Source organism: Barbus barbus, assembly GCF_936440315.1.
Source record: "Barbus barbus genome assembly, chromosome: 9".
Lineage (NCBI taxonomy): Eukaryota > Metazoa > Chordata > Actinopteri > Cypriniformes > Cyprinidae > Barbus > Barbus barbus.
Window position 1 is genome coordinate 4,345,667 of NC_136737.1, and position 22,952 is coordinate 4,368,618.

At 36.8% G+C, this 22,952-nt stretch overlaps 2 protein-coding genes across 3 annotated transcripts; one reads left to right on the forward strand and one right to left on the reverse strand.

The window, feature by feature from the left end:
- Positions 1-212: 212 nt before the first annotated feature.
- Positions 213-18,748, reverse strand: LOC306875234 (E3 ubiquitin-protein ligase UHRF1-like). Its single transcript, XM_079425711.1, has 17 exons — positions 18,464-18,748; positions 16,235-16,397; positions 14,942-15,202; positions 14,154-14,302; positions 13,098-13,313; positions 8,953-9,068; positions 8,658-8,844; positions 7,016-7,139; positions 6,820-6,927; positions 6,040-6,144; positions 5,852-5,958; positions 5,490-5,652; positions 4,659-4,796; positions 4,457-4,577; positions 4,217-4,368; positions 4,023-4,121; positions 213-2,926 (listed from the first exon to the last, which is right to left on the reverse strand). Exons 2-17 carry the CDS (start codon positions 16,385-16,387, stop codon positions 2,777-2,779), a joined length of 2,349 nt encoding a protein of 782 aa, XP_079281837.1. The 5' UTR covers positions 16,388-16,397; positions 18,464-18,748; the 3' UTR covers positions 213-2,776.
- Positions 18,749-19,463: 715 nt separating this feature from the next.
- Positions 19,464-22,948, forward strand: LOC306875545 (TIR domain-containing adapter molecule 1-like). Of its 2 annotated transcripts, XR_013784753.1 has the most exons (3): positions 19,489-19,685; positions 20,042-21,967; positions 22,843-22,948. XR_013784753.1 is itself a non-coding variant. In XM_079426195.1 (2 exons), exon 2 carries the CDS (start codon positions 20,150-20,152, stop codon positions 21,848-21,850), a length of 1,701 nt encoding a protein of 566 aa, XP_079282321.1. In that variant the 5' UTR covers positions 19,464-19,685; positions 20,042-20,149; the 3' UTR covers positions 21,851-22,662. The 2 variants fall into 2 exon arrangements, 1 of the variants encoding a protein (XP_079282321.1); XM_079426195.1 differs by lacking the exon at positions 22,843-22,948 and having other exon boundaries at positions 19,464-19,685; positions 20,042-22,662.
- The last annotated feature ends 4 nt before the right edge of the window (positions 22,949-22,952 follow it).

Consider the following 22,952-nt stretch of genomic DNA (forward strand, 5'->3'; position numbering starts at 1 on the left):
GTAATAATAGTGTGTCTTCCGGGATAAAATACTTGACTGCACGTCTGCATTTGAAGGAATATGAAACATGTGCTTTTTATATCCCAGATTCGTCCCGTTTTGTGTACAATACGTTATAAATAGAAGAAAACCCTCCATTTATTATTTATACACGCGTATTGAGTGCACAGAAATGAACACACTTTTCAGAAGCCTGACATTTGTGTTTAAAATATCCTTTTTTTTATTGATCTTATGCAATATTATAATTTTCTGAGACACTGAATTTTGGGTTTTCATTATTTGTAAGCCATAATCATCAATTTCAAGAAATAAAGGCTTGAAATATTTAACTCTATGTGTAATGAATCTATATAATATGTTTCACTTTCAGAAATGAGTGAAAAAAAAAAAAAATTGTCATTTTTCATAATGCTCCAATTTTTTGAGATGCACCTGTATGTACCGCTAATGAATCAAGTCGCGCACATTCAAATAAAATAGCATTTTCATTGCAAAATATGATACACAGAGTATTTTAAGAAGAGCACACTCATGGGTTTTATTTTATATAAAAGTTCAATACATTTTATTGAAAAATATAGCACTCGTCCCAGTGCAAGAAAATAGCTATGCACCAACTACTACATAAAATCGCTAAATACAAGTGCTAAAAATATACAATTTCAAATTTCAGAATATACAGCTCCAGTCTACGTAAATATTAGAAATAGTTGAGGTATAACAACTAATAAAACAAAAAGGTAATTATCTGCAGCCTTAGGCATTTTATTTAGCAAATACTATAACTCTTACAACAAGCAAAGAACGTCAACGGGTGAAAAAGACAATACAATTAAATATTTCCTGAATGAGTATCTGTGTAGGTTTGTGCGAAAAACGGTTTCGGAAACCTTCGAAAAGTCAAGACAGATCAGGAGCATTTATAACCGAACCTGGGATTGACTCAAAACAGCACCTGAAATGCAGATCGCGGATCGGTTTTACGCGCATGACCACTGTTTGCATAACGGCAGAAGTTAGTGGAAAAATGACACTCCATTTCTAAAGCGCATACAGCAGTTAAACAGCAAAGCAAACAAACGAAACGAAAAAAAGAGGGATAATATCTATTCATTTGAGTGTATTAATTTATTCGCTTATCAAAATGGATAAGAAAAAACAGGATACGTTCAACGAATTTAGCGTTTTTTTTTTAATGTAAATTACTATTAGGATAAAATGAATATTTTTTTAGATTAAATTTAGTTAGTCACCAATAAATGGCAGTACGATAAAAGATTTAATAAAGCCAAAACGTAAAAACGTTTGTGCGCTAATAAAGCTACGGCACCTTAAACTCACAGATCTTAATAACATTTGTACGAAGGCTTGTCATTGTCAAATGACGAAAAACTGCTGGCGAAAAAAAAAAAAAAAAGTTGATAACGTCGCAAACATCCTCAGTGCATAGCTAGTTTATTTAAATTTAGTTAGCGCTAACGATGATACAGTAAAAACGTTACTGCTAAAGCACCTTAAACTCATGGACGTAAACATTCGTACGAAGGCTTAACAACAAATGATAGAAAAACCTGTTGGGATATTAGCATCGCAAACATTATATATAGCACCTTAAACTCATGGATGTTAACATTTGCACGAAAGCTTGTTAATGTCAAATGATTAACGTCGCAAACGTGTATCGCTATTTTCTTTAAATTTAGTTCAGGCTAATGATGGTACAGTAAATCCACAAATGCACTGGATCGTTTTAACAGGACTCTAAATCCAGCGCTTTCGCACAAATCATTGCAAAGTCAAATTACCGCTTGCAAAAAACCATTAGCCAACATCATAACAGTACATAGCGGCGTTTAGTTAACGCTAACGTTGGTACAGTAAAATTGTTACTGCTACGGCACACGCGGATCTTAACATTCGTATGAAGGCTTGTTACCGTCAAACAACGAAGAATTGTTGGGAACAAACATCATATTAGGGCATAGCTCGTTCATCTACATTTAGTTAACGTTAACGGTGGTACAAATATCAAAGCGTAACTGATCATAAATGCATTGGAATCATTTTAACGGGGTTCTAGAGCCAGTGCTTTTGGACAAATCGTCGTAATGACAAAGTACTGCTTCTGAAATATTAAGAAACATCATGGTGCATAGATAGTTTGTAGTCAACGCTAACAATGGTAAAAACTCTACAGCACCTTAAGCTCAACCAGTCTAAATAGCATTCGTACGAAAGCTTAACATCAAATGGCAAAAAAAACGTTTTAATGTGATATTAGCATTCGTTAAATTCAGTTAGCGCTAACGATGGTACAGTAAAAATGCCAAAAGCACTTATGGAGCAACAAGATCTTTTTAACAGGATTCTAGAGCCAGGGTTTTCGTACAAATCATCGTAATGACAATTTGCTGCGAAAAATGATTAAGGAACATCGTAATTGTGCATAGCTATGGTTCATTGTGCTGGTGTAGGGTACAAGGCATTGATAGGTCACTTGAAGCGGCTATAGCTAAAACACGACTAGAATCACTTTACTCGTAAATACGAAGATCGCAATTCGGAAGAAATAACTACAACGTACAGAAGTCAAGTGGCTAGATAGAGGCAGATCACAAAACAGGGCCAAATCAAGTAGCGATGTTCAATCAAGACGGAGGTGTTTCCATCAATCCTACAACCTGATGCATTTGTTAAATATATTAAAAAACGAAATCCATGTTTCGTTCGTGAAATTCTGTCGTGCTGCATCCCTGTGCCGACAGCGTAAGCGTCAACACCGGCCGCTGCTGTATCCGGGGAAGAGCTGAGTGAGGATGGCTTGGAGAGGTTTGTTCACCGTCATTTGGTAGTTTTTGCCCAGGTCGTGTCGGCAGGCCGGACAGGTGTAGACCTCGGCTTTGAAAGATCGCTGAAGGCATTCCTGCGAAGAGAAGAAAATTGGGTTTGTCTTATTCGTAAACATACATGTGTAATGAACAAATTAAACCCTCAAGTGTTGCCATAAACCCTAGAATCAGACGTCATTTATTTTGCTGCTATCAAAAAATGGAGGTTCATCAAGCCAATTTTTAAAAATATTTCTATTAAAAGCAATACTGTACATCAGCAGGAGGGATGAATAAAGCAAATAAAATACACAAAATGTTCAAATGAAATTAAAGTTAAATTAAAATAAAACTATTAAATTACTTCATTACTTAAGATATAAATAAGGATAATTAAAACAGCTTGTCAGCTAAAAATAGCTGACAAGTTGTGTATAAAAAAAACATGAATAAAATTAACAAAAAATTAGGTATGAAAATATGGCCTACATAAAATACATTTTCAAAAAATATAAGTGTACATTTAAAAATACGTAATAACTAATTTTACTAAAACAGTTGAAAAAAAAAAAAAAAAAAAACAGTATAATAAAAGCAACTAAAATCAAGGAAAATTAAAAAATAAATAAAAAGTACAATTAAAATAACTAACCAGAATACATAAAATAATTGAAAAAGTATAATACAGTAGTTAACAATTGAAGTGGATCAAAAACGTTGTCCTAAGACAAGAATGCATTTTGGTTTTAGGACAACTTTGAAAGGTTTTGATCTACTTCAAATGTTGACTAGTGTATATTAGTATATAATACATACTTTAACTTCACAAAAGCATAATCAAAATAAATTAGGATTAGGGTAAATTATTAAAATCGCCAAAGGTAAATTTATTTTTATATCATTTACAAGTTTAAAAACGACAAAATCAAGTATAATTAAAATATAAAAATTACAATTAAAATAACGAACCAAAATACTACATATATAAAATATACTATAACTAAAATTAAATAATTTATTAATAACCAAATTAGAATAACTGGGGGGGGGGGGGGGGGGGGGGGGGCATAGAACATGTATATTTAAAATACTTAATTTCAAGGTCCATCACTCGCATTCACAGGAAAATTAAAGTGTTTATTGTCCGTTGTTGCAATATAGCATAAGTGTGTCTGTGGTTTTATCTCTTACCCTGCAGACGTTGTGTTGGCATTCTGTGGTGATGGGCTGATAGACGACTTCTTGGCAGCAGATGCACAGGAAAACTTCCTCCACTTTGTTGATGAAGCGCTACAAGTGTGAGAAGAACACATTAAACCGACAATCATCAGAGCGGCTTAATTACAAGACAAACGACAATAACGAAGGCACTGGTCTGAACGTACAGGTCCGAGTTTGAGAGACTCTATGGCTTCGTCCCACAGCTTCTTGTTGAGCTCGTCATCCTTGATCAAGGCCTTCTGCTCTTTGTTCAGTTTGTACGCCTCCACTTTCATCTTCTTAGGCGTGCTTTTGGCCGGAGAGCTCTTCTCTTCCACTGCAATTGAGAAAAGCGAAGACATTACAGACAAAACCTGACTGATTTTTAATTTCGGACTTTATTAAATCAGGACGTTTTCACTTACCGGTCTGGGATTTCCTCTTCCTCTTGCCCTTGGTGGGTGTTTCTTCAACGTCGTCATCATCGTTTTTGTTCTCCTTCTCCTTTTCTTTCGCAGCTACGGCTTCCAGATAACCTTCAGGATACTGAAGCACCCCAGAATGAGGATTCACGAGCGATTCTCAAACGAAATGAGCGAAATTTGAGTGAAATCTGGCAGATGTTACCTGCATGGTGAGCCCTAGTTTCTTAATGCGCTCTTTCCCGTCGCGGGTCCACGGCGCAGGTTCATCATCGTTACGTTTCAGCAAGTACCTCCAGACCAGGAAGCCAGACTTGCCCTTTTCTGGCCAATACTTCACCACCTAATAAACACAGCGATGAATTACTTCCCACATGCAACAGCATTAAATAAGTATAATTCAAAAAATAAAAAAAAAAATTAATTCTATACATACATGCATATAAAAGTTTTCAATAAAACATTAATTGCAAAAAATAAATACAAGCCTAGGAAGGAATGGAAATAATAATAATAAATAAAATTATAATTACTGACGTAAATGAATAAACGTGCCTGAGGAATAAATAAAATATATATAAATAAGTGTGTATAAGTATAAAATATATACATCAATTTTTTTTTTTTTTTAAGTAAATTGGAATGCAGTATAACTAAATTTTAAACAATACATAATCAATAACTTTACTAAAGCATAATTAAAAGGTATAATCAAAATATAAATTTAAAAATAAAATAAAAATTTAAAAAGTGCGACTGAAAAAGTGTAATAATTTTTTTTTTATTTCTTTAAAAATTAAAACAAAAGTTAAAACATTAATAATTTGAAAATAATCATTAATAAACAAATGCATATAAGAAAATAACCTAATAAAATTAACTAAAAAAAAAACAATAAATACATTTTGAAAGTATAATTAAAAACGTATACGTTAAAATTTCAAGGTCCACATGCATTCAGAGAAAATTTATGAATAAAACTAAAAAAAGTGCAAAGCACCCAATCATGCTGAAAACACACGGACAAATCGCTCGCCTTGTAAATGCCATCGTAGCGGTTGCCGTCTTCAGGAGAGTACTTGCTGTGTTTGCGTCCTTTGGAGCTGCGCACGACTCTCACGGGTTTCCCTGCTTTCCAGTCTTTGGCCTCGGCGCCTTCCTTCTCGTTCACCGCCGCGTTGCAGTTCAGAGCCAGAGCCCTGCAAATCACAAACCAACAATAAAAACAAGAGAACATGTACAACATCTGGCATTTCTTCCACTTTCTATCCACGTTTAATGCAATTTCATACTTGCAACACTGATATCTTCCATACTGCACAAAGCGCAATGCAAATAAACATAACTCCAAATAGCAAACCCAGGAAATTTTTAATAATGCGACGACGGTTCTCTGACCTGTTCATGTTGGTGAGCTTCTGATCGCAGGACTGCTCGGCCGTCCTCTTGTTTCCCGAGAGGTCGCGACCCCCGGAGCCCGTGTAGGTGAACTCGTTACCGTCGTCCTGAATAAAGACAGTCACAGGTGAAGGGAAGAAGGGAAAGAGTTCTTGAAGCACAGTTATGTGCGAGAATCACAAACGCACCACGTCATCCTCGTAGCCGCCGGCGAGAACCAGAGAGTAAGCGCCGTCGTTACTTCTGCCGTGAATCCCAGCGACGTGAGGCCTGTGAACGCCCGATTCACTCACCTGAGCGCCACAAACACAACAAGATCACATTCATATACAACACGTCTCCACAGCTCAGGACAATGAGCAAACACAAGGTTCACAAACATTTTGACCAATGAATTTCAATTTTTCATGATTACTGGAAATATTTTTAACTAATTATTTGGAAAAAAAATACCTTTAACTGTTTTAAATAAATATGAAAATGCAAATATACATATACTATAAAATGAAAAGTTTTACATATAAACTTTAATTGTATGATAAACATTTTATCATCAAGTAAATTGTAATCAGTTTTATACAATTAATATTACAGCAGTGTTATAAACACTATGTAAATTTTTAAAACATCCTTAATACATTAATTGTATAATAAATGCTAAAAGTTCATTTAGACAAGATAGGACTAAAAAAACTAGCATTATCTACTAATATCAGCAAAAGTTTTTTTAAAAGTGAACTAATCCTTTAAATTTTATAATCAACAATGAAACTAATACTTTTTAGGGTTTCCATGATTATAGATGGCCTACAAAAAAAATTTAACTAGTATTATTTACTATCTTCACTCGCTTATTAAACTAATAACGGAAACTGTTATATATACACACATATATAAATAAAAAAAAAACTTAAGACTAATACTTTAAGGTTTTGTGACGATAGAAGGCCATAAATAAAGATTCCCACCTGCACTCTGAACTTCCAGAGCGTTCCCACTGGGACTCCAGGAACACGGCCGTAATGGTTGGAGGGAACGATGGTGCACTGTTTAGTGCGGCCGACACATGCCATACCCTGCCAAATGAGACACCAGGCTCATAAACACTTCATCTGAACCAATCCCACACCCGTGTTTGTGATTGTCCCTGATGTTAAAACGCACCTTCCCCCAGTCCCTCTGACTGGACGAGCTCGCAGACGCCATCTTGGCCTTCTTCTTGCTTTCCTTCAGCTTCTCGCCGGCCAGAACCACCTCGCTGGCGTCGTTATGGCATTCAGGACAATACCTGCGAAAAACACATTTAGAGTGGAAACGACAATGGTTTTATTTTAATTGCGCAGATAATTTATGCAAAAGGTTTCATGAATAATTTGTGGTGAAAACTTCATATAAATGTAGTTTAATAAACACTTTACATATTCATTATTGCCAAAGGTTGTTGGTTCAAATCGGACGAGCGTATTAGATAAATGAGTAATACATTACAGAATCCGTTTACCAGTCCTCGTCACAAGAATGGTTTGACGAACAGTTTACACTTTCATTCACAAATGATTTAGATCTTACCGTAACAAAAATACATGTAGTTGTTTTGAATCTTTATTGCATGAACAAAACTATATGATACTGAAACTTAAAGTTTTTTTCTTCAAAATGCAATTAAAATATTTTGGTTTGTAGATCAATTTAAGCGACAAATTTCATGAGAACAAAAACAGCTAAAGCTAACAAGTTTATTTGATGTTGTCAGAAGGTTATTGGTTCAAATCCCTCAAGAATCAGTTTATTGTTGCTTTGGAGGAACATATTAGATCATTAGTGGCGAAAAACTTGTTTTCCAGTCCTAGTCACAAAAATGGTTTTACAAATCACTAGTGATTTACACAAATTCAACAACTTACAAATGATACTGGAGTTTAGTGTAACAATTGTGTGTGATTATTTGAAATATCTTTAAAGTTGTATGATCAACGTTAGATAACTATGAAGCGTTTCTTCATTATACTTCAGAAATTTTCAAGTAGGTAAATAAACTTGAGAGAAACATTGTGAACACGAAAATAGAGCTACAGCTAACAATAAGGGCTGAGTGATTTTTCAGATGATCTATTAATTCGAATTTAATGTTTTGCCACAATTTTTTTATTTTTTTAGAAATAGAGGACTCACGAGTGCAACAGATAAATGCATCCATGTTTATATAGAAAACAACACTGGAAAAGCAGCGCAATCGAATAAAAAACCCTGTAAAGAACTGCTAGCCTACTGTAGGTCTGATATTTCATGTTTGCATCATGGTGACAGGCTGAAAGCTGCAGTTGTTTTTATAGAACATTTATAGTTAATAATCTACTGGTGTTATACCTTGCAAAATTTGAATTGCCTTGACTTTTGAGAATTTTTAAAGCATTTTCTTTGTATTATTTCTGAACATATGTATAAGACAAGTTTGCACAAGATGTAGTTCATGCATCTTTTCTGCAAAGTGATTTGTTTAACATTTACATCATGCTGACAACTTCATGTGTGCTGCACTTGGAATAGAATTTACTTTAACTAGAGGGTTAATAAAGACAAATTACTTGAATCATGTTGTAGTTACATTTAAGTTGACTAGTTAATCATTTAAAAATAAATAAGAATCGGTCAAACGTTTTGGGGAAAAAACATTAAATTTTTTTGCCATAATCGCCCAGCCCTAACTAACAAGTTTTTTTGATGTTGCCAGAAGGTTGTTGGTTCAAATCCCTCAAGAGTTGGTTTATTGATGCTTTGGATGGAAGTATTAGATAAACTCGTTTACCAGTCCTCGTCCTCAGGGATGGTGGTGAGCGGCGGGTTCAGGCAGTAGATGTGAAACGCCATGTCGCATTCGTCGCACAGCAGCTGTTTGTCAGGATCCTGCTTCACACCACAAACGTGGCAGTTGCATATGCGGCAGTTCTTCTTCGGGTCATCTTTGCAGACCTTGCACTCGGGTCCGTTCGACCCTGAATCGACAGAAACGAGGAACCTTATAGTTTGCGCTTAACATATTGAGATAGAATACTGCAAAACCAAAATCTAGGTTTGATATGATACTAAAAAGTCAGACTCACTCTTGAGAGGGCTGTCAGAAGAGGCTCCTGGACACTCCGAACTTCCTGGCTCCTCGATCTTGTAGATTTCGGTTACAAACATGATGCGACAGTCATTGAGAGAATCGCCAGCGTCTCTGTAGAAAGTGTGGACAAAGATTTGTGAGCGAAACAAAGAAAATGACCAGCGGAACCAATGCAATTTTAAATATCTAATTCGCTCGACAATTTGCACACTGGTTTCACAAGGAATTCATCATTTTTCTAATTATTTTTCCTGCTGAAGGCGACAACTTGCATTGCATTGTAAGGGGCTTTACAAACATTTTACATATTCGTTCTTGCATATGAATACTTCAAGTGACTTACATATTTACAAAAGACTGTGGAGCTTAAATCTAACAAATTTGTATTATACTTAAATATTATACAAACAAAACTTAAATCAAATAATTCTACAGAACACTTGTAGACAGATACATCATTTAAATAGATAAACCAACAGATTAAGACGTCTATAATGGAATTAACAATTTTAATAGGATTTGGTCACTAAATACGATAGTTTGCTTAAGAATGGTTTCGTCACATGAAATTTGTTCTACGAACTGAATGCAACACGGCGTAAAAAGTAGTTTGACATTTTACACGTTCTTACATAAGAATTGTTTTACGAACACTTTACGAAGGATTAAATTTAAATTCAATTTACCAATGATTTTAAGAACGGCGTAATAAATGCTAGTCGTTTTAAAAATGTGGATTTAATTGTATAATAAAATAAAATTTAATTAAAGCCATTAAATTTGCATATAAACTTGTGAGCAAACCAACAAAGAAAAAAAATTAAAACAAGGCCATTTTCATGAGAAATTAATGCAAACTTGCTCTTCTAATTGAAAGCGATGCCTTACGTAGAAAGTGGTTTGGTAAACATTCCTTTTTGCGTTCACACTTTACAAGAGATTTAAACTAATTTGATAATTTACAAATGATTTTAAAGCCTAAACCATACTATATAATTGTTTTAAACATACTTATTATAAAGTTCATAATTAACTATGCCATTAAGTTCATAATTCAAAATGATAAACTCGTATTAGACCAATAAAAGAAAATGGTCAGCAAGTGGAATCGACCATTTTTAATCAGATTTGCCCATCGAACAAGACAATTTCCTCAAGAGTGAACAATTAACGCAAATACACTACATATGTAAAATGTTGGCCAAACCACACTTTGTGCATTTCTTCTTGCGCAAGAACATTTCTTTATTACATGGTTTGGCTAAAAGCTTGGCTTAAGGAAGTGCAAAAGATATTTCGAAGAATGTTGGTAACCAAAGATTTGACGGTAGCCTTTGACTTTCATAGTATTTTTTTTTTTCCATATTATGGCTAACGTCAACAGTTGGGTTACCAACATTCTTCAAAATATATTTTGTGTTCAACAGAAGGACGAAACTCATTTCGAACAAGTGAAAGGATGGGTAAATGAAAGAATTTTCTTTTTTTGGGTGAACTACTCTGTCATTAATTACTCGCCCTCATGTCGTTCCAAACCCGTAAGACCTTCGTTCATCTTCAGAACACAAATTAAGATATTTTTGATGGAGTCCAAGAGCTCTCTGATCCTCCCAAGACAGCACGATCAAGGCTCAGAAACGTAGCAAGAAATCCATGTGACATCAGGGGTTCAAGTGTAACTTTACGAAGCTCCGAGAATAATTTTTGTATGCAAAGAAAACTAAAATAATGACTTTATTCAACAATTCATCTCCTCCCTATAGCACTTAGTATCATATACATAAACAACATATGCAATGCATGTAGGTGGATACGTTGTTTACGTTCAGATCAAAGCATATCTGCATACGGTGCTGCTGATACAGAACAGCATACGTTGTTTACGTATGTGATATTCTCCAAAACGACACTATAGGGTGACGCGGATGAGACGAATTGATGAATCAAGTGTTTTTTTTTTTTCTCTGCACACAAAAGCTACTACAATAATTTTTGTAAAGTTACGGTTGAACCCCTGATGTCACATGGATTATTTTAACGATCTCCTTGCTACGTTTCTGAGCCTTGATCGTGTAAGGACCCTTATTGTCCATGAGAGGGTCAGAGAGCTCTTGGATTCCATCGAAAATATCTTAATTTGTGTTCTGAAGATGAACGAAGGACTAAAGCCCCGTTCACACCAAGAATGATAACTATAGAGATAACATCATATTTATTCCAAGCGCATGCACGTCTGCCACTTTAAATAATCGAGCATGTGAGAGCAGGGTTGATTCTGATTGGCAGTCAATGTTTGAATCTTTCATCAGCTGGAAAAAAATCATTCTGGAAATGATTCCAATGATATCGTTTCTTTGTGCCTTTATTGGACTCCGCTATTCTTTAAGGAACACTCCACAATTTACGAAAATAGGCTCATTTTCCAACTCCCCTAGAGTTAAACAGTTGAGTTTTACCGCTTTCGAATCCATTCAGCCGATCTCTGGGTCTAGCGGTAGCACTTTTAGCGTAGCTTAGCATAGATGATTGAATCGGATTAGACCGTTAGCATCTCGCTCAAAAATGACCAAAGAGTTTCAATATTTTTCCCATTTAAAACTTGACTCTTCTGTAGTTACGTCGTGTACCAAGACTGACCGAAAATGAAAAGTTGCAATTTTCTAGGCCGATATGGCTATGAACTATACTCTCATTCCGGCGTAATCAAGAAACTTTGCTGCCGTACTGTGGGTGTAGCAGGCTCAGTGATATTACGCAGCGCCTGAAAATAGTCCCAGTGTTTCGCCTACAATGTATTAAGCAGCGGCGCCGCTGAAAAATCTTCACATGATCAGTAATATCACGACATTCACTAACATACCTAAAAACACAAACATGGCGACCAGCAGCGCTGCTAATGCGATGGCTCTGAATCCACTTGTTGACAAGAAAGGAGGAAAGAGCCACAAATGGAAATTATTTTTGATTAGGCTAATGTCACGTTGCCATAAGGGGCCGTTAACATTCACTCTCGTTTTGCGCGCCTCTGTTCATGGTTACATAGCAACGACAGACGCCACGGGAGAGCCAGCAAGCGCTTGTGGAAAGGAGAAAGCAAACTGCGAAATTGGTACCGAAAACCGTGAATTTTCACTGGTATTGAAAATACCATTCATTTTTCAGATGGGTGAAATCCTGTGGCATACCAATCTCCAGTGTGAACTGTGAGTGGGACTTTTCCACACTGAATAGGGTGATTTTAATCAGATCCATTATTCATTCATTAAGACATATTGACGTGATTTCTGTATACCTACAGCTCCAGGCACACTGAAATCTCTTCATGCAGATACCTGGTACATACCTTTTTCCACAAAAAAATAACCCAACATCCGATCAATAAAAAAACTCACCTGATATGACACCCTACATGATATGAATCTTCTATGAAAAGCCCAGAAAAATTAAGTGCTCACAGATTGGGTGTGGCCCTTGCCATTAGGATAAAATTTTCAATAAATTGTAAATAATCTTTTTCTGGGTTGTGCCGTTTCATTTTTCCACTATCTATTTCTACCTTACAGCTGAAAATTAAAACAAAAGAAAAACATGAATAATCCTGTCCTAATCTTGTTTGTGACCAGTTCAAGGTACGTGCTGCAATAATCATGCCTTCTGTTGATGGTATGTCAAGTTTGTATGTCTCAAAATGTGCATTTCTATCCACAAAACTTGCCAGAAGTCATGGTTTAAGGGGTTATTAAAAAAAAAGATCTTGCGGGGGTGCATGCCCTCGGACCCCCCGCGAGCAGCTTGGTAACAGCACCGCTGCTGGAAAAATTTATAGGGGAAACACAGAGTCCCCAGCTATATCATAACTAGTTAACCTTGCTGGGGACTACTTACAGGCGCTGCATAATATCATTGCACCAAAGTTCCTTGATTATTATTACGCCGGAATGAGAGTATATTTAAAAAAAAAAACTGGAGTGTTCCTTTAATATTGAGAACAATTTTTAGAACTATATCTTTGTTATCCTTATAGTTATTGTCCTTTGTGTGAACGGCCCTTTGCAGGTTTGGAACGACATGAGGGTAAGTAATGACAGAATTTTCATTTTTGGGTAAACTATTCCTTTAAAGACTAAAACATCGTCCTACCCAAGCAGGATCTTGCCATAAACCTTGTGCTGGGTGCGTGTGTCCCTCTTCCTCTGGATCTCGGCGTCGTACCAGTAGCCGCGCTCCTTAGGCTCATCCGGGTTGTAGTTCACCATCACGATCATGCCCTGCTCCAGCTGGTGCCACTGGTAGACAGTGCGCGCCCGCGGACGGACATCTTTCCCACGTAGCTGCACCACACCGTTCTCAGGGTAACTGCACAGAGCACACGCGCCCCATTAGCATTCAACAGCGCGGGACGTTTAAACAGACCGCCTTTGATGAACGGTTTAAGACACAGATGAAAGGAAAGACTGAAACTTGGAGATGTTAACAGGTGCACGAGGCACCCATGATGAACCCAGGTGTTCATGCTGAAATCAGTTTGAATTTGGAGGGAAAAAAAAATAGTTTGAGCCTGTTTGGAAAAGATAAAGTTGAATGTGTTATTCACCTTACAGTTTTACTCTAAAAGTCTGTCCTTCAAATCAACCTTATAATTGGGTCATAAAAACATCTGACTGAAAATTACTTGCGATTCAGAAAGTGAATCAGTTGTTAACTTTGACTCAAAATGAAATTTCAGTTTAAGTTTAAGATTTGAATGTCAAACTGTGCTCCTTGTGGAACACACATAAAAACCAAGGATTAATACAGAGTCTCTTTAAAGATTTCTCTATTTGATTTAATACACAAACTAACTAACTTTTTTCTGATTTCAGTTGGATTCAGATTAATTTGGGCATATTTCAGCTATAAAGTCCATTTTGCCTACGGAAAGGGATTCTCTCAATGCTGATGGTGTAAATTGCATGGTTTCAAACCAGTAACTAATCTTTGAACAATTCATTAAAGGAATCGACTCACAGGAATCATTTGTTCAGTATACTGAATAAGACTAGAGCGGTTACATTGTATATTCGTTTTAGTGTTCAGCTCGCAAGGACTCCATATAAAGACGTTTCTTACCAATGTTTTGTAAACAAAATATTTGTCATTACATTCAGACGGCAAACTCACATTCATAACTAAGGTCAAATATGACTATTTACTCACTCTTCATATTTGACATGGTAAATGATCTCCTCTTCCTCATCAGAGCCTCCGTCTTCACTCGAAGACTTTGTCGTTTTCGTCACGTTGACAATCTGCGCCTCAAACCAAGCACCCATGTTCAAGTCTCGAGCGTCCACAAACTCATTGATCTAAAAAAAAATATATAATAAAAATAGTTTAAAAGTTACATTTACTATCAGATAGAAAGAAAAGCAAGACATTTGTAGTGGAATAGATATGCAAATTAAATGAAATAATATTCACTCAAATTTAACAATTTCGAAATTTTAGAGCCTTTTTAGATGAAAAAAGTGAATTATACCATTAAAATTATTACGTTTGTAGATCATGTAAAAATACAAGAGAAAATTAGCCAGCAAAATGTCAAAAATACGGCCAACATGACGTTTATAGTGGAATCAACACAATTTATAATATGCAACAATTTGCACAAGAATAGTTTCATGAGCAATTAACGCAAATGCGCTCTGAATGCGACAACTTGCATACAAACTGATTTCAAACACTGCATATTTGTTTTTGCAAAAGAATAGTTTTACGAATGCTTAACCAATTTACGTAAATGACAATTTAGAAAGATTTAAGAGCCTAGTGTAACAAATTATAATTATTTAAATAACTATGTTTAAAGATAATTAATAATTTCAATATACTAGAGACAAACTTGAGGCCAACGAGACATTTATAGTCGAATTTTAATTTGTCATGACAATGTACCCAAGAATGATTTCATGAGTTTCTAATAAGGTATAATCTCAGTTCCTCACCTTGTAAAAGCCAAAGCCAGGGTCGATGAGATCCGGCGTGTCAGTCTGGCCTGAGGTCCCGGCACTTTGGCCGTCGCTCTCGCCGTGTGTGGAGCTCTTATCGGACTCACTCTGGGCCGAACCGCAGCCTGAGTCTGAGTCGGACAGCTCGGCCTCTTTGTCCTTCGGCAGCGGTGCGGACGGGAGCTTCTGACGCACCAGTAGTTGCACTATGTCGTTTAACCCAACATTATAGTCGAAGATTGTGTGGCCGTCTTCCATCTATGATGCCCAAAGAAAACATTCAACGTTAAAGGATAAGTTCACTACCAGAATTAAGAAAAAATCCTGATAATTTACTCACCCCCATATCATCCAAGAGGTTCATGACTTTCTTCCGTCGCAAAGAAATACATTTTTTGGAGGAAACCGTTCCAGGATTTTTCCCCATATAGTGGACTTTGATGGTGGCCAATGATTTGAAAGTCCAAAATAATGCAGCTTCAAAGAGCTCTACACGATCCCAGCCATGGAGTAAGGGTCTTATATGAGCTATTATTTTTTTTAAAGTCATTCCCCATTACAAAAAGAGTAAAACAATGTCAGATGATTTAAAGTTGGAGAAAATCAGGAGTTTTTAACCGAAGTACAAAGACTATCCAACAGGATTACGTAATGTGAAGACGCGCATCGCAGAGCTAGAGCAAGCCAAGCATTCGTGGTTAAAAAGTGGATCTTTTTTTTTTTTTTACTGAAAATGACCAATCATTTCAATAGATAAGACCCTTATTCCCCGGCTGGGATCGTGGAGAGCAGTGGTCTCAAACTCAATTCCTGGAGGGCCACAGCTCTGCAGAGTTTAGCTCCAACTTACACCTGCTTGGAGGTTTCTAATAATCCTGAAGAACTTGATTAGCTGGATCAGGTGTGTTTGATTAAGGTCGGAGCTAAACTCTGCAGAGCTGTGGCCCTCCAGAAATTGAGTTTGACACCAATGCTGTAGAGCCCTTTGAAGCTGCTTTCAAATCACTGGCCAGAATCGAAGTCCACTTTATGGACAAAAATCCTGGAATGCTTTCCTCAAACTTAAGTTCTTTGCGACTGAAGAAAGACATGAACATCTTGGATGACTTGGGAGGTGAGTAAATTATCAGGAAATTTTTATTCTGAAGTGAACTTATCCTTTAAAACAGCAATACACAAAATAATGCTTCATTTTTTTACTACCTAATCACTTTCTAACAATCCAACCCCTCCAAACCAATTCCTGTCCACTTTATGGAAGTAAAACAACTTATGTGAAACACAAGTCACCTGTTTGCCCCTGTAAAAGAGTCGCTGCCTCTCAGGTTCGATGTTGAAGAGCTCTGTGATCTTCACACGCAGCTCGTCCACCTTGGTGAGCTTGGACAGGGAGTCGACCCGATGGGTCTCCTTGCCATCCATAGTGCGCACCTGGATCCACATGGCGGCAAACCTGGAACGAGCGACGTCAGCGAGTGAGATTGTTTCCTGCCTTGCTTTTTATAGTTCAGACTATGGCTCCGAGCCAAGAGCTTCAAACGAGCAGGAAAAAGCTGTTCGTTTCACAGTGACGTGAGTGACAAGGGCAGCTTTTTCCTCGTTCGTCTCCTCCGGCGATTTTAGGGTTGATACTCCAAGAAGCCATCTGTTTTTTTTTTTACGACTTTATGTAGGGTTACGTTACCTTTACAAAAAAGCTGTTAGCACGATACAGTGATGCTAACGAACGGCAAATCCCAAGGTACTTTGATTTCTAAGCATTTCCACGACATTTGACCAATACTTTATTAGTTTTCCAATTTACGATCAATTCATAGGTTTTCAATGAATGTCCGAACATGGCGTATGCATTTATCATTGTATTAAATGATTACAATATTTATATAAAATATTACAAGGGCACATCAAATAATACTAATGCAAGACATGGTTTTACCAAGGTATATGCCTACAAAATATGCTTTTACCATGGTACATACTCAAGAAATGCAGTTTTACCAAGGTATATGCCTACAAAATATGGTTTTACCATGGTACATACTCAAGAAATGCAGTTTTACCAAGGTATATGCCTACAAAATATGGTTTTACCATGGTACATACTCAAGAAATGCAGTTTTACCAAGGTATATGCCTACAAAATATGGTTTTACCATGGTACATACTCAAGAAATGCAGTTTTACCAAGGTATATGCCTAAAATATATGGTTGTACCATGGTACATACTCAAGAAATGCAGTTTTACCAAGGTATATGCCTACAAAATATGGTTTTACCATGGTACATACTCAAGAAATGCAGTTTTACCAAGGTATATGCCTACAAAATATGGTTTTACCATGGTACATACTCAAGAAATGCAGTTTTACCAAGGTATATGCCTAAAATATATGGTTGTACCATGGCTCATGCCCAAAAAGCATGGTATTACCCAAATGCATGCCAAAAAAAACATGGTATTACCATGGTCAATGCACAAAAACATGGCTTTACCATGGTAGCTGCCCAAAAAATATTGTTTTACCACAGTGAATGTCCAACAAACATGGTATTACCAAGGTGTGGGCCTAAAAAACATGGTATTACCAAGGTTCGTGCCCAAAAAAAACCATGGTAGCACCAATGATGCATGCCTATAAACCATGGCATTACATGCTACCTGTCTAGATCCATTTTCAAATTGGCGTGCGAGCTTATTCTCCATTCCTAGGGGTGAAATGGTGTATAATAGCATAAAAAGGGCCTTGTTTATATCTCAGCTCTCAAAACCACGCCTGCTATTGGCGGAAATAGACGGAAACGCCCCCTAACGTCACTCAATGGTAGTGCATTGTGTGAAATAACATCAGTCTTTATGTTATCGAGTTTACACCAACAACAGGAAGCAGGAATGAGGCCTTACTTTACTTACTTATGTCATTTAGCCTTAACTTCTATATAGGAGTCTATTTGAGGTTTATTTGTAGAAATCAATCAGTTTAAATCAGAATTAACGCAAACTGCATTCATTTAATTAAGGGTCATGATGATGTGGGTGGTCTAGTATCAAAAACAGACACTTAAATGTCAAAAATACACTAGGATTAATTAAAGATGAAAACTAATTGAGTCAAATAGCTAAACATGTATCATTTTAATGAACGCCAACCCATTGATTACTCCAGTTACACCTCCAAAAACACTTTCCTGTCTCTCATGGGCTTGTTTTGAACTGTTGAGCACAAATATGCGTGTTTCTAACACACTTTAACTAATTTAATAGCAAACAAAGTATTAAACTCACAATTCAGAGTTCATTTAAGGGCATGGGGCTGATATAAAATCAATTCAAACACAAAGACAGAAAGTGAAAGAAAGAAATCTCTGAAAAGCGCTAAATATGACTTAGCTATTAACATGCAGAAGATAAAAATGCTAATTTATGAATGTTTACACAGTACAATAAGGCGCGTACTCATGGTTTTATAGACAATACCTTTAAACATCAAGCGAATCTGATTTAAAAAACGGCTTTTTACCTGTAATCTTCCTCTTGAGAACAGAAGACGTGATTTTAATTCAATTAAAGCGCTAAAAGTGTGAAAATGTTGCACTTTTGTTACGCAAAACGCACTGGAGCTGGGGCTCGAATCAATAAAAGTGTTCAACAACGTGTTTCCCCGCCTGCCGCGGGCACGGCGCGTCGCTGATTGGACGAGCGGAGTTCTGAGCCTCTCGCTGATTGGTCGAGCCGCGCGTCACTTACGAGCGTTGCCGGAGCTTAGGCTCAGCGCGCGAAACCCTGCTCTCGTTATCGCACATGCTTGGATCTCCTGTAATCTCGCGAAATTTGGCGGTGTATTATATAATAAAAGCATTATTATTTTTTTATTAAAATATAATTAGCATGTTTTTATTACATTTACGAATAATAATAAAAAATTTAACGTTAAATAACGAATTTATTTAATTAATGATATATGCGTTGCGTTTAATCTTAATGTTAAATATTTTTCAGAATGAAAAAAATCTATGCTTCAAATATGGACATTAAAATCACATCATTTTCTTTTGATTAATATATTATTAATATTTTTTTTTTAGCAAAATATAGCCCAAAGTAATTCCAGTAACCTTACTGCTGAAAAAAAAACAAAGTCCTGCACAAAACATGGATTTAATGGTTATGATGACAATTGTATTGGTTTTAATGGATAATGGTGTCTACTGGTATATGATGGATTCTATTGGTGAGATGTTAAATTATATTGGGAAAATGCCCAAAACACACACACAAAATGAATTTTGTAATGGTTTTACTGGACAAAACTGGTTTATAATGGTATTTATGTGATGGTTTCTTATTAGCAGGGAAGCTACAGTTGTCAAATGTTTAAAAAATTAAACAATGGTCAAGTAAACAACAAGACCTATTTATTTTAGAATTGATGCTAAATAACGTAAAGTTCACTAGATCAACAGGTAGTTTTATTCAAGGCCATTACTGTAACTTTCCCAGTCAATTTTACTGCCATCTTCTGGTCATCTGAAACTACAAAGTCCTACAGAAGTGTTTCTTCCGCATTACAAGAGAAAGCGAAAAGACAAACATTCAGTCTTCACGTGTCACTTAATGTTATAGATATAAAACAAACGGTACTATATGCCTCTTTATGTTTAATAATCAGTCCATTTCTACATGTTCGCCGTTTATTCTGTAAAAGTCTATTTCTGTTTCCCAGTTCCTGCTTCTGGATGAAGGTAAGACACACGGTCTTTTGTGTTTCTTTATCAAATGTATCAAATACATTGAGTGACGTAGTAGTCATCTATTCATTATTTGGGTGAACGTCACGTCGTCAGACTGTCATTTAGACTATGCTATTTGAAGAAAGTCGTTAAACACTTATTTGGGATTATTTTCAAGTCACACGCCATTTTTAATATCCCTTATGAACCCAGCTTACGTTCTTAGAACTTTGGCAAACGTTCTGAGAATGTTCTCTGATAGTTCAACGAAAGTTCTTCTTGGAAGGTTAATAGAACGTTCGTTTAAAGGTAATTGTGAACTGAATTATCACAATTAATACTGAAATAGACTTCATTTTGTCTTTCAGCATTTAGGAGCTCATACTCATCTAAGTGACTTCAGATTGAATGGAATGTCTTGAACATGTCATATGAGAGCACATATTCACATATGATCGCCCGTATTTGCGTAAACAATGGCAGATGGTGGAGCAGAGCTCGTGGATCAAGGATTCACGAATCTCGCCAAGGCATTTGAGATCATTTCCCAGGCTGGTCAGGATCGATGGGTCAGCCTGACGTTCAAAATGGTCCACACACGGGCCGAGGAAATGGTAAATGTCATGTGCTTGATTCTCCTGAAGAGGATTGGAGAGGTGCACGCTAAGCTAACGGCTAACAGCGACAGCAGCATTGAAAAATACTTATTCGAAATGGTCAAAATGCACGGAGAACGTGTGAACAGTAGCCACATTGGCGGGTTTAAGTCAACAGACGCCAATACGTCATTGGATATCGCAAGAATTTTTGCCGTTTTGGTGCAGGAGAGATTGTGTGACAAGTCACTACGAGATCAAGCATACCGTGAAGCTCTTGCGTCGAGCAGAATGGCTGGTTTGCTATCTTTAGACGTCGAGGAGGAAGTAAAGCGAGTCTGCGGGCCTGACGTTATCAATGAATCCAATGCCGAACTTCCTAACGAAACCTACAATTTGACGTCGCTAGGTCGAAACGGTGGCCCTCCATCATCTCAGCAATCAAGCTTGGATTACAGTATCCAAATTAGCTCGCCAACTTCTACAGAATCCAATATGGAAGAATCAAAGCCGATGAGTCTACGAACACCAACAGATGGCGAAACTACAACCAATCAAGACCAACTACGACATATTTGCGCAAAGAACCAGCTACCGACAGCGAAAGTCAATGACGCGACAAAGTCGAAGCAGTGTATAAACCGCAATGGAAGCTCCCATGTGACATCCAAAAACACGAATCTCAATTTTTCGTCCATCCCAAACGATGGTGAGAAACTTCGAGCTCAACCGCTAAACGCTAATTATCACACACCGACAACTCAACCTGTCAGTTTTAGCTCTCCAGAACCGAGTCAAAGCGACTTAGAAGAAACTTTTTACAACTTTGTGATCCTACACGAAGCTGAAGACGCAGACGAGGCGCAAAGACTCAAGGACAAACTTGAACGTATAATTTCTGGAGTTGGTGCAACGTTTTCCGACGACTTTGAGCAACCAGGAAGGTCGACGTTGCGATGTATGGAGGACGCCATCGAGAATTCGGCGTACACGCTGCTGCTGCTCACCCAGAACTTCAACTCCCACCTCGGCGCGACTAGCGCCGATTCTGCGATTGTGAATTCGCTGGAAAACCACCACAAAATTAACTCCGTAATTCCGCTGCTGCCTCACAAGAACTGTTTGTTGCGCAAAAATTTTCCGTTAGTGCTTCGGACGAAGGTGCCTCTCGATGAAAGCAACAAAATGTTTGAACGCAACGCACGAAAGGCCATCGCACCGGAAAAAGTAGCAAATCAAAAGAAGATTTGGAGCATCAAACAGCATCGTAAGAAACTAGTCGAGGAACAGAAGAGACAACAAGAGGAGAACGCCGTAAAGGTGGAGCTGCGACAAGAGATGGAAAAATTAGAGCGACTGAAACTAGAAAACGAAATGCAGCAAAATAACATGTTTTATCCGCCATCTGTACCAATGCATCCACCTCCGTCACATGGAGCGATGCATCCGCAACACGCCGCATGGCAGCAGCAACCACCGTCATGCATCCACATTGAGAACGCACAAAACGTTATGATCGGAGATCACTCAACGATGAATATTGACCATGCTAAAAACTCGGCAGATGAGTTTGATTTGTAAACCTGGTGTTTTATATTTTTTTTCCCTAAAATAGGTGTTCAAATGTGATTCTGGGAAAGAACCCTTATTTTAGCCAATCAGAACCCTCTCTGCCTGTCAATCTTTTTAGACGCTCAGGTTAGTTGTCATCTGGTTGGCTGATGTGATTTTGGGGGCGGGGTTGGGAGAAGGCCTGATGATCATCTACAGCTACCAATTTAAAAAGAAAAGAAAAAACAAGACATAGGCCCGGTTTCACAGACAGGGCTTAGGTTAAGCCAGGATTTGGCCGTAGTTCAATTAGGACATTTAAGTAGCTTTTATAAATATGCCTTAGATAAAAACATTACTGGTGTGCAAAACAATGAATCTGACATATTTTAAGATCACTCAGTGCAAGTTTCTTTCAGTTGAAATAGCCCAGACATGCATTTTAGTCTGGCACTAGGCTTAAGCCTTATCTATGAAACCGGGGGATAGTGTTTCATATCATTGTATTAATTCAACATTAGGGCTGTCTGTATGTTTTATGGTGGTTTATAGTTCTCTATTAACTTTCTTTTTCTTTTGGTACTTTATGAGTCTAAGCTTAATTTCCATGTTCAGCATAATTCATATGTTCATTATAATTATGGTTTGCTTTAAATATTAAGTTGATTCAGAAATGAAAAACGTCAACTGAAAGCAAAATGTCTATTGTGTTACTGTAAGGAAAAAGGTTGGATAAAATAATAAAATCATTGCCATGGGACAGCAAGGAATATGCTTACAATTTGACAAAATGATAAATTATTCTATATTTCTTATTTTTTTAATAAAAATAAGCTTAATGGATGTCTTTCTTTCTTTTTCTTCCTATCTTTAAATATACAATTAATTATAACATAATTATTATATATATATATATATATGTGTGTGTGTGTGCGTGTGTTTATTTAGCAATTAATTATAATTAATACAATTATTTATATATTATATATATATATATATATATATATACACACATTCTATAGGCTATAATATGTTAAAATCATACTTAATGAGACGTCAGAGAACAGGAGTCTGTTCATTGGCTGCCCGAAGACGCCGCTCCTCCCCCGGAAATGCGTCACAAGGTCACCAG

Bases quoted from the DNA above. Each gene is read 5' to 3' on its own strand.
- LOC306875234 (XM_079425711.1), bottom strand. From the start codon at position 16,387: ATGTGGATCCAGGTGCGCACTATGGATGGCAAGGAGACCCATCGGGTC. The intron at 9,069-13,097 runs GTAGGACGATGT...CACTTTCTACAG, and splicing joins TATGGCAAGATCCTGCTTGG to AGACGCTGGCGATTCTCTCA. The intron at 2,927-4,022 runs GTAAGAGATAAA...TTCTCTTCGCAG, and splicing joins GCCAACACAACGTCTGCAGG to GAATGCCTTCAGCGATCTTT.
- LOC306875545 (XM_079426195.1), top strand. From the start codon at position 20,150: ATGGCAGATGGTGGAGCAGAGCTCGTGGATCAAGGATTCACGAATCTC.